This window comes from Molossus molossus, unplaced genomic scaffold, assembly GCF_014108415.1.
Source record: "Molossus molossus isolate mMolMol1 unplaced genomic scaffold, mMolMol1.p scaffold_m16_p_1, whole genome shotgun sequence".
Taxonomy (NCBI): domain Eukaryota; kingdom Metazoa; phylum Chordata; class Mammalia; order Chiroptera; family Molossidae; genus Molossus; species Molossus molossus.
Genome location: NW_023425344.1, coordinates 240,564,077 through 240,576,281, shown reverse-complemented (window position 1 = coordinate 240,576,281; position 12,205 = coordinate 240,564,077). Strand labels below are relative to the sequence as shown.

Here is a 12,205-nt window from a genome sequence, read left to right as displayed (position 1 = left end):
AAAAGGTACCTAGTCCAATAATCTTGTTACCAAGAGGCCCTGAGGTTATGAGACCATGGTCACAGAGGGAAAGAACAAAAAACAGGAGCCAGGCCTGTCCCCACAGTGGTGTCCCCATCCCCATAATCCCAGCTCCTGGGTAGGACAGAGGCGGACTATTTCAATGCTCTCTGGAGATGCGTCTCAAGCTTTGTGGCCAAAGCAGGGCTCACCCTGTGATCATCCGCCTTTTCAGCCCTCTCTCTGCTTCCGTGAAGAGTGGGGAAGGACGCGGGCCAGGTGGCCCAGAAAAGATCCTTCTGGAAACAGGTGGCAGCCAGAGGTGGCCTTTTCTGCTCAAGAAACTTGTCTGGAAACCAGGGTCTGGGATAGCACTGATGAAGGGGAAGGTTTCAAGTGCAAGGCTCCGAATGGAGTTGTAGCCACTGCATTTTCCTCAGCTCTCCTGGCCCTTGACGTGGCTGAGGTATGCGCTTCGGTAATTTAAAACCCCCATCTTATTCTTAAAGTGTGTTTCTTTCCAGTTCCTAGAGACTTGGATTAACAGTGAGGTTAAAGGGAAATCAATCTTTTTATGGCGTACATTTTCTGCATAAGGCAAGCCTGGGCACATTAATGGGCCAAGAGACTGTGTTAAATGTCAGTTAACACCCAAACTACTTAAAATTTGAGTAAGGCTGCAGTAGGCTGTGTCCATGGTATTTCTGACCCCTCACCTACCAAGCTAGAGCCTAGGTGGAATTACATCCGTGGGCAGGTACATCTTGTTCACCGAGCAGAGGGATTGAAAGCTACGCAGGCTAAAAACCTACACAGTTCGCAGTTAGAGATGAAAGGCTGCAGAAATGTTTATTGAATACAGTGCCAGGTTTATAAATAAAACTTATTTACAATTTCCATAGAGTTGGTCCCCCATCAGAGAGGTGGTAAAATCTCCAAACAGTTTATCTCAAGATTTACAGAAACGTTCAAGTACATCTCCTTTGCGAATCGCCACGGTGAAGGGTCACTTCAGTAACAAAGAAACTACCACCATCTTTGCTACAGACGTGTTTAATGAACATTATCACAGCTCTGGAGAAAGAATACACGCTCCACCCACGCCACTACCTTCTCACTCCAAGGGAAACAGACAGCAAAGTGTCTCCTACAGGACAACTTCAAGGGATAAAAAAAGAAAATAGTATTGTTAGCTGAAGGGATAGATTAAGACACATTCGTGGAATCTAGTCACTGCCGAAAGGATAAATTTAGGATATACAATAAAAGGATTATTGAAGATATACAATAATTAGTTCAAATGTTTAAAATAACTGAATGAACAAAGAGCAGATTGACCAAATTTACATTCTTTGTTTAGGAGGAGGTTCCCAGTATGCTAAGGGGCCGATATATGCTGCTACTCTGACGGGCCACAGCAGCGCTAGACTACTGGACAGCCACTCGTTACAATATGGTTACAAGTACAGTCAGACATGCATTTATAAAGAGAATATAAAAATATGTACAGTAGCTAATTTTCAATGTGTTTAAGTTGCCAAAAGACACCAATTAAAGTGTGCAAAAATTCATTTGTCAAAAAATCAGAAAAAAAGCCTTCCTTGGCAACAGTGCATTGAAAGCCCATCTGAAATATCAAGATACATTTGCCTTGCTCAACACCTTCCCCAAACAGATGGAGAACAAAACTATGAAAGTGTTTGCCAAGTACTCAGCAGTTTTTTATGGCAAGTCTCAGGCTCAAGCGGGATGCCAGTTAAACTAGTCACTTTATATATATATAAATATATATATATGTATATTTATAGAGCAGTTAGAAGTCGGGGCAGGAGTTTACAGGAAGGTGCTAACCAACTTAACAAGCAATGACACAACATCCAGCTATTTCCTCTCAAACTCACGCAGACTGCAGACACCTAACCCCTGGGCTGGTCATCCCCTCAAATGCCAGAAGAAAGAGTGGACTCGGCTGCACCTCCGCCAAACTGCAACTCAGCATTCCCTGGGGAAAAGCTTCTGGTTCCCACACGGGATCCGGGCCATGTCAGAATCTGGTTTCAGAGGCAGTCTTTTAGGAGACTGGGAGTCCACACCGCTTCTACAAAAAGACTTGGTTAAAAAGGTAGGGTAGAAGGCAAGGTTTTCAACAAGTCGTGACCCCCAACGCTCTTTAAAAACTACCAAGAGGTCATCATCTGCCACAGGCCTGAGACTGGGTCCACAGTCAGGCTATGGGACTTCCCTGCAAGAAACATCCAGGTCAATAACTTATTCAAACCAGGAGCCCTCAGTCCTCCTCTCACCAGAACCCCCAAGGTACTCTTAGGTGTTCCTTCCAGAGTCAGGAAATTATGCAAGCCAAACCCAGTCATGATATCCACCTCTTCTACCAATCGGAGTCTAAGGACCAGCCGCAGAGGCAGATGGGCGGGCTCCTCTCCACTGCTCTGACCCACCCCTCTGGCAGGAAATCTAACAAGCTGCAAAATGCCAGAAAGACAGGGAGTAGGAGAGGGAGAAGCCAAGGGTCTCTATAAATCAGCCCTGAATGCACCCATTTGGCTGCCAAGAGCTTCTCACTGCCTCGCTAGCAGCCTGCCACTGTTCCCTGGCAAATTAAAACCTCCCACACGCACTCAAAACCCAAACCTCCTTGCTAATAAGATACAACCACTTAACACTCTGAAAAATGCACATCCAGCCTTCATTTCAAAGAGTTCTGCAAAATGCAACATGCCTTTAGAGGGGTTTTTGAAGCAGACCAATCCCACTGCAAAGACCAGACCAGCATCTTCATTTTGGTTACAGGTTTGTAATTAGACACAAAATTCCCTCTGGGGTGGTGTTTTACTTTCAAGCTGAGGGCTTCCATTAGTTCTACTTGGTGGGGGAAAGCAAAGTCAACTTTTTTAAAAAGTAAAAGGAGGCTACGGTAGGTATAATCATAACTTAAAACTCGTGAATCAAAAGGTGACTGGTAGTGTCTTTTAGGCATGAAGAGACTGGCTTAGAAAAGTGACTACTGCTTCTACCACACAGCGAGGATTGGATTACAGACACACTAAATCATGTCTCTTGCACAGATGGTCTCAAATAGTTACATAAAACAGGTAATCAGCAGCACAATTGAGACGAACCCCTAAATACATGCTTGAGAGAAAGTGTTTTTTTTTTCCTTCATTAAGAACTCTACTGCCTGAATAATCATTAAGTTACCATGATTCACTGTCCCCCACCCCCCCCAGTGAAAATACAATAGACCTACATGTCCATAAACATGATGAAGCAGTCAGTATTTGCTTGGTTTTAGGCAAGGTCTCAGCTCGGAGGTTGGTGCTGGGATGCTGGGAGGGAGGGAGGGAAACCCAATGCTGGGCTGGGGGCAGTTAAAGGTGCACTGGCCTCCCCTCCAAGTGCCTTGTCCCCGTTTAGATCTCAGCTTTACAAAGCATTTAACACCACTTTAAGTTAATGGTCTTTTTATTGGAAAAAAAATAAAAAGACTAGCATTTACAACTTGGAATGGACGTAAATTGTAATTTCTTGAACAGCAATGTTGATGGTTGTGCTGAAGTCCACAGCCACAGCCTACCTCTGCTGGCTCCAAGTCATGGTTCAGAAGGTTTTAAAAACAGAGAGTCCAAAGATGCTCCCTTGGTAAAAGTTTCTTTTTAAAAATTTGTGTGAATGGTGACAGCCTGACACCCATCTCGCTCTAGTACGATGCAGGCAACACTAAACCAACACACGTGGGCACGCCACCAGGGTGTGTCACCGTCACCACAGGTCGGGCACATGGAAGTACAAGAGGGACCATCCTGCTAGTGGGCTACGTCTAGACAGTTTATCCTTCACCCATTTTTCTACACACATCCTGAGGCAAACCAATTTTAAATGTGTTTGCTTTCAGCAAACCAGCTATGACCATTTATACTAACAAACTGAACTAGAACCCATTTAAATAGGTTTTGAATTTTTTTCATTTTTTGTTTTTAATACAAATGCCTGACTGTGCTCAATTGTCAAGCTGCATGCATGAAAAACCGGCCAGCCCAAACAGTGTATTAATCATTAGCAAATGGAACTGCGAGGAGTCCACTAGTGCTTCCTTATCATTCAGGTAGTAAAGGATTTATATCGTAAAACTGATGTGTAGCTTGATCTTTAGGGGACAGGACCACCAACCAATACATGCAGATTTGTGTGTGTGGACAGAAGGTACTTTTGACATTCAGTTTTGCTATATAGAAACAGAATGAGTAAATGATTTTTTTTTGCAAGAGGTAAGTAAAAGATTCAATTTGATTCTTCTAGAGGGGGGGAAAAGTTGAAAGTAGGTCTTCATTTTGCAGTCATCATCTGTACGAATTCTGAAAAGACAAACAATCGTAACGTTCAGTTATCTTCCAAAGCAGCTTTATGAACACATCTCTACTCTACATTTAAAAAAAACACAGGGAGTGTCCAGTGAAGCAGTTAACTTGTTTAGATTCTGAAGGGAAGATTATTAAAAACTAAGCTGAAGAAATGTAGTATTTTACCTTCATAGTTGACTTGTCCATCTCCATCAATATCTGCTTCTCTGATCATTTCATCTACTTCTTCATCTGTTAGTTTTTCTCCTAAGTTTGTCATGACATGACGTAGTTCTGCCGCACTGATGTAACCATTGCCATCCTGTGAACATTCAGCAGTCGTTACTAACGGGCTGAGAGTGGTGCAGTGTGGGCAAGTAGGTTTTTGCCTTCATTACGCCCTCTCCAGTTACTGCCAACTCTGCTCTCATCGGCAGTTCTCTGACGTCCAGTTCCCACCTCTACCCACTACATACACCCAGTCGGCGAAGGCAGGATACACGGGGGCTTTTCAAAAGCTAAGAGAAATTGAAAGCAAAGCAACACAGAGACTTGGTTTAAATGTTCTCAGCGATTATGCTTACCCTTACTTGATAAGGTTATGGCAGTAAGTCAGGATATTTGCAAGTGAGATTTCAGAGGCTCGGGCAGTTAGGTAAGTGTTCTAACTAGGACAGATTGTTGAAGCGTTTAGAAACGATAGCAACACAGCAGCACTTAAGTACCGTCTGCAACGCAGACGCAGGATTACCTTGTCAAAGACTCGGAATGCCTCGCGGATTTCTTCTTCACTGTCTGTATCTTTCATTTTTCTAGCCATCATAGTCAAAAACTCTGGGAAGTCAATGGTGCCATTGCCTCAAATTAAACAACAAAAAGCTCATGTAAAATAAGTGCTCCAGCAATGCTCCTCTGCAGTCACAATCTCAGAACCACTTTACAGAATGGGAAGCACTTGCCAGGACAAACTGGTAAATTATTTTACTAGGTTGAACCATTTAAAGGTCTAAATTGAATTGCTGAAATACTTCACAGGGCAATTTCACGATTCACATAATTCAAACTAATAATCAGTGCCCTGGATAGCATGTAAGGATGCAAAGGAAAAGTGCATATACAGATCCTTGACCACTGAAGGGGGTTGTACAGTCCAGGAGAAAAAGCACACAGCCCTACAGGCTGACTCTTTCCACTCCCAAGGGAAGCATTCCAGATTGTCTCCACCTCCCCTCAACCCCTCCCGAATTAAGGCGATCAATAGGATCCAATTTTGTCTTGGCTAGTGATGCCAGTCAAGGCCTAGATTTGGGCCCCCCGAGATGAAAAGGATCATGAGGGGGAAAAACTGACTTTATTTCACCATGGACCATAAAGTGTTAGAAAGTCTTCTCCAGGGGGCATTTCTCAGCCACATCATGGGAAGTCACCTAATCCTTTTCTCCCCACTCAGTATCTTTATTTCCCATTAAGAGCAAAACTCAGAAGTGTTTTCACAGCTTAAACCATTAACATTAGAAAACTGTGTCAAAATGAATCTGTTCTATTGCCAGTATTCCAAACAACTCCTCTAAAACTAAGAGTTAGAGGAACATGCCAAAGACAAACCACCCGATTAACAATGTAACTTGAATTAAATGGAAATAAAGTTAAATTAGAAGAAAAAAGCCTTAGGTCAAGTTACTCATTTTCACCAGTACCTTTAAATGAAAACAGTAATTCAGAGATCCCTTAAAGTTCTTTTGGCCTCCAAAATTCCAAAACATTATTGATATTCATGCAATTATTTAGAGCGCTCATAGCCAAGCAAAGATGTATGTCCTTAGGCATCATCGTATTTATTCACTGTGAATACTAAATTCTGTCACCAAGACCTTACCCCCTCCCCCATGTTCCATACAATCTTGGGGAGCCTAATACACTCTGCCAGTCCCCAAGCCGTTTCCCAGCATTTATACAAAACAGGAGAGAGACAACTCATGTTCCCAGATAGCTGATCACCTTAGCAAAGTAGAGTACTACTTATAACCCCTTTTTCCAAAACAATATTAAGGATGAAAAGTCTGTAGAAGTGGTTTTAATGGGCTAAAACCAGTGTTAAAGGTTTAACCAAAACCCCCGCTTCTAAATGTATGTGACCAGACAAGTGTAACTCAACTTTATCACCTTTTGAAACCCTATTTTTTTAATGACTGCTATCAAATCAATCATTTAGAAATTAGTCTAGATCCAAATTGTTTGTTCTTGGATACCTTTTTTTCTGTTAATCCTCACCCGAGGATGTTTTTTTTAAATGTTTTTATTGACTTTTTTAGAGAGAGGGGAAGGGAGAGAGAGAAAAACATCGATGTGAGAAAGAAACATCAATCGGCTGCCTCCTGCATGCCCCCTACTGGAGATCAAGCCCACAACCTAGGCATGTGTCCTGACCAGGAACGAAACCAGGACCTCTCAGTCCATGGGACAGTGCTCAATCCCCTGGGCCACACTGGTCAAGCCCAAGGATAGTTTTCCATTGATCCATTAATTTTTAGATACAGTGGAAGGGAAGGAAGGAGGGAGAGAGAAAGGGAGGAAGGTAGGGAGGAAGAAAGAGAAACATCGACGTGAGAGAGAGAATCGATTGGCTGCCTCCCACAAGACCCCAACCCATGCCAAGGATTGAACCTGCAACCCAGATACATGCCCTTGACCAGAATCAAATTGGAAACCCTTTGGTCCAAGAGCTGACACTCTAACCGCTGAACCAAACCAGCCAGGGCCTTAGATCACCTTTTAAAAAGGTGCTATGATCTAGAGTGTTATGCAGTACATTTACTAGTACATATATATGGTTTCAAAAAATATATTTTTTGTTTTGTTTTGGGGGAGGATCTCAAACACTGTTTACTGATGGAAGTGAATAAAAAGTCTATTGTCCCTGTTCTAGAGTCCAGAAGATGATGCCCGATTGCAGACCAACTGCTACAAGGGTTACTGCTTGCTCCTTCCTGCTCCATGCCTTATACATCTTCTCCTGTTAGGTTCTGTAGGTCTATTCCCTACAGCCATCATGCACCCCACCTCCAAGCCTCACAAGAGCTTCAAAATTCTCTTCTATATCTATCTATAGAAGATATATCTATAACATATCTACAGCTCACACTGTATCCAATTCTATGTTAACATCTAAGAATGCTCTTTACCCACTTCACTTCAGGGTTTTTCTCCTCCTCTTAGAGACAAGCTTTTTAAAAAGGTCTAAGGCTATTTATTTTTTACTTCCCCACAGAACTCAGTGCAGACTCATGGGCCAGTTGAAAGACTGAGCTGTAGGTCACGGCAGGTAGAAAAGAACAATACAGTGATCCAATCCAGGAAATGTTCTAGCTGGTGAGCAGGGCAAAAGGCAGGCCCATAATCCTCTATTTTAATTGTCACTGGCCGTAAGGCAATCACCGAAAGGCTCTTTGCACATTTGTTTTGCTCAGGGGACCTGAAAGACAATCTTGTAACATGTCTGAACTCGAAGTACACAACACTGGTGCTCATTCACAGTTCTAAAGCCCTTACCGTCAGCATCCACTTCATTGATCATATCCTGCAATTCGGCTTCTGTTGGGTTCTGACCCAGTGACCTCATGACAGTGCCAAGTTCCTTTGTTGTGATGGTGCCATCCCCATCTTTGTCAAATAGGGAGAAAGCTTCCTTGAATTCTGAAAACAAAAGTTTACCTTTTAGAATGAATGTCTTTACCCAACCCAGCCACAGTATACACTTCCCTGAGGCCTGCCAAAGCAAGCTGTCCAAGGTGTGCAAGTTATCAGAAACTACCTGGTCTTATTCTACTGGAATAAAGACAACAGTCCTGTTGGATTGGCCTTAATACAGCAGTTCATACAGCAAACATTGCTCCTGTTAACCAGCTCCATAAAACCACAGAAGTCTCACATTTTTAAAGAATGCTAAGCTTGAACACATTTAAATTAGTCTTAAATCCAATATGACAAGTGAAGATTGGTCCAAGTGTTCCCTTAAGGTCCCTTCCTGTTACATTCCTATAGCTATAAGAACCCCTTGTTTCATAGCAACATCCCAGTTACAAAAATGTATATTCCCAGGTAATCAGTGTGTTCTCTCTACATGGCATTCAGAATATTCCAAAGGCATTCCTGGTTTCCTAAGGAGAAACCATCCCCCAAAAGTCCTCCAGGGAATATAAAAATCTAAACTACCACAACTCCCTTCCCAATTGTTATAATGGTCCTAACAATCATTTTCATCCATTCCCATAAATTTTAGAACAGTAAGCACAGGATTCATGGTGAATTACTAAAAGACCTGTGGCATAAAAATTCTGAACTACATTTCTGAGTAGCAAACTCAGTACAATTTCATTATATGCAAAACCTCACACACTGTGAAATACAGTCGGCTACTTCAGAGTGTAACAAATAGATATTCTTAGTTAATTCCTTTCACATTATCTCCAAAATACTGGCAAGGAGTAATAACATCTGACCTAAATACTTCTGCTTGTTTTCACTTATATAGCTTCTTAGAAAACTGTTGAGATTATAGGAGAGAAGGAACAGAGGAGTCACCAAAGCTGACTGGTGCCTAGTTCTGGCCTACAGGGGACATCTTGAAGTCATCAACTTACCAGCAATCTGTTCCTCAGTCAGTTGATCAGCCTACATGGAGAAAGAAAAGGTTATATAATTCAACCAATAACACTGAGATCAACACTGTTGCTCCAATCACACTTTTAATAGTGACCTTTCGTCGATATTAAAATACATCAACTATTTGAAAACTTTAGCACTGCCATTTAATGAAAACAATTAAAATAAAGAAAACTCTTTATGCTATTTTAAAAATAAAGGTTGACAAAAAAGTTGTCTTTTCTGGGTCTAGGGCTGTGTGTGGTGAGGTCTAACTAGGAAGGATCAGTTCATAATTTGAAAAATGGCACCTCTAGTGGCAAAGGGTCCCACCGCATAGGCTGCAGCAGCAGGCTCTGAGCAAGGAGAGCGCCACCTACTGCACCAGGGACACCGCAGTCCCCACTTCCACCCAAGAAGGGACTCAGCCTGCCGTTGCTGTCACTGCAGCCAGGATCTCGTCCAGGGGCAGGCTTTTAGAGCACCTTGCGCATTGCTGCGGGCACTCCAAATCTCCAAATTGGCGTTACATAATGGCATTGGGTTGGATTAACAGGCTTTTATATCCATTTTATGAGATACAATTCAGAGAAAAAAATAAATTGCAATGGGTTACCCCACTAACTTTATTTCCATGTAATAAATGCTTTCAATCATTTAAATTAAGCACTTATTTGTTAAAAGTCTGCCATTTACAATAGCTAATGCCCTCTGTCAAATTATCCTGGTTCAAAAGCCAGGGGAAAAAAATAGAACCTCCTATAACTGAGCTGTTAAAAAACTGCAATACTAAGTACACTGGAAACTTCACAATTATGAGACTATACCCTCTCTTTTCTGGAGAGGAGGAACTTTGCTGGAGGATATTTACCTACCTTAAAAGATGACATAAGAGCTGCTCATAATAAACACTTTACTGGAGGTGGTAATGGGCACAGAGGTAATTCTCATTGCAACACTGAACCCGTGTCTCCACTCGGGGGAATTCGAGATCTCAAGGAGAGCAGTATGTATTTTTATTTTAATGAAAGGCACCTAATGAAGCCAGTCACAAAGTAAGTCCTAACAGAAAGCTGACAGTGTTAAGTGTATTCTCTTAAATAAAAACTTTCACAAACAGGAATGGTATTCCAATATACTGAAAACTTTTTTTGTTCCTATTAGAACTGGTTCTTCCTTTCTTTCTACCCCAGCAACTGTCAAATAGGTTTTCTTTATATCAAATGAGACATGATGATTTATGTAACGCCAGAGCAACGCCTGTCTTGTACAACAGGAAGCACTGCCACACCTCGAAACAGAAGCTGTCACCCTTACCAAGGAGAACAGCCCACCACGAGGCAAAACTATCTTGTTAGAGGGGTTAGAGAGCACCAGCCTTCCTCGACAAAGAAATATCGCCCAATGGCGCTGGCCTTGGGGGCAAGGGTGCTCTGAACCTGCAAGGTGGCCGGCCATCTCCCAACCCAGCCACGCCAGAAAACGCTGTGGGTGATGTCAGCCTGCTGAGGGAGGAAGGGGGCTGTGGAGAACACACCCAGCGAGGCGCACAGGCGCATCTGACAATCTAGAAGCTGCAGAGAAAGCGGAAACGTGGAGAGCATCTCCCGGCCGACTGGGAAGTGGCGCGGAGTGAGGAAACGCCGGTCAAGGGGCCGGGCAGGGGTGCCTGCCCCAAGGGCAGACGAGGGGCGAGATGGCCCCAGCGCGGGGGTGGGAGAGCCACCCCTCAACAGCCAGGGCGACCTCCCACTCCCAACCCGGGACCGCACAGTGGGCGAGCGCAAAGCCCGCCCCACACCTCCCACCCGCTTCAGCTCCCCCAGGCGGCGAGCCCGCCGCGCCGCCTCCTCCCAGAGCAGAAACTTTGTGTCTCTAATGGAAACCGAGCCGCGCGCCAGCTCCCTCCTCCCCCGCCCCCTCCCGCCCCAATTAGCGCCAGCCCAGTGCCTCCCGCGGGAAGGGGCCTCCCGGTGTACCGAGGCTCCCGCACACCTTTACCGCCGCCCGAGGGTGGGGTGGGGGGCTGCGAAACAGGGAGACACAAGTCCCGGCCACACCGCAGGGCACCGCCCGGGCGCAGCGCGGTCTGCCCGCCGCTTCCGCCCTCCGACCCCCACCGCTCGGTTTCCTGCCCCCACCCCACCCATCCCCGGCTCCTTCCTTCCCAGCCCACGCCCGCGCCGCGCCCCCCGGGAGGTAGGAGGGGTCAGCGGCCAAGAGACTGTGCCCAGCAGGGTTGGCTGGGGTGGGGGGGGGCAACACTGACGGTGCCCCCCACGCCCGGACCGGAGCAATGTGCGCCACCCGCTCGCCCCGGCCCATTCATTCTCCCCGGCCCTCTGGATCTGCCGCCTCCGAGCTGGGGAGAAGCGGCGGGGTGGGGGGACTAGCGCCCGGCACCGCCCGGCTCCCCCGACCCCGGGCCGCGGCACTGCGGGCAGCCCGGGTGCGGCGCGCTGGATGCAGTGGTGCGGGCTGGGGGAGGGGGTGGATGCGGAAGCCCCAGTACAGCTGCAGCCAGAGCCCCTGGAGGACCAAAATTTAAATAAGGATCCCTGGCCGAGGAATCCGAGATGCAAATCCGAAATATATTCTTTTTAACCGCAACTGCTGCGTAACGCCAGGAAAAGAGGAAATTACACACACACACACAAAAAGGAAAAATAGAAAAAACCCAGACTGAACTAAAAATTTGTTTAGAAATCATGGGCAGGTAGCTGCTACGCCGGCACTTGCCATTCCCGACCTACCATGGTGCGAACGAAGGGAGGAAGAGCAGAGGGTGGAGGGCGGCTGCACCAGCGCAGGGGCTGCGAGGGTGGGGGTGCCTCCGCTGCTGAAGCTGCTGCTGCTAAGGCGCGGTGTGCACTGAGCGCTGTGCCGCTGCCGCCTGCGCCGCCGCCCGACCGCGAGTAACGGCGCCGCGCCGCGAGGCTCCCAGCACAAATGCCGAAGTGCGGTCCTGCGCTCTGTGGAATATATACGGCGCTCGGTATCCCTCCGCCGCGGCCGCAGCCGTCTCGCTCTGAGCGGCCGTCTCAGAGCGGCGCTTCGAAGGCCGGGCCTTGCCCGCTTGGCCCCGCCCCCCGGCGCGCCGGCCCCCCGCCGCCCTCTGCGCGCCCCCCCACCGCCGGCCCGGGCCCGGTGAGAGGTGCGGAGTTGCCCGGCAGACCCAATCCGGGGCCGGGGCGAGCACGGGGCGCCTA

The 12,205-nt window shown here is 46.2% G+C and overlaps 1 protein-coding gene across 1 annotated transcript; it reads right to left on the bottom strand.

Annotated features, from left to right (window-relative positions):
• Positions 1-3,462: 3,462 nt before the first annotated feature.
• Positions 3,463-11,937, bottom strand: CALM1 (calmodulin 1). Its single transcript, XM_036243972.1, has 6 exons — positions 11,750-11,937; positions 8,996-9,026; positions 7,905-8,048; positions 5,107-5,213; positions 4,542-4,677; positions 3,463-4,370 (listed from the first exon to the last, which is right to left on the bottom strand). Exons 1-6 carry the CDS (start codon positions 11,750-11,752, stop codon positions 4,342-4,344), a joined length of 450 nt encoding a protein of 149 aa, XP_036099865.1. The 5' UTR covers positions 11,753-11,937; the 3' UTR covers positions 3,463-4,341.
• Positions 11,938-12,205: the final 268 nt, after the last annotated feature.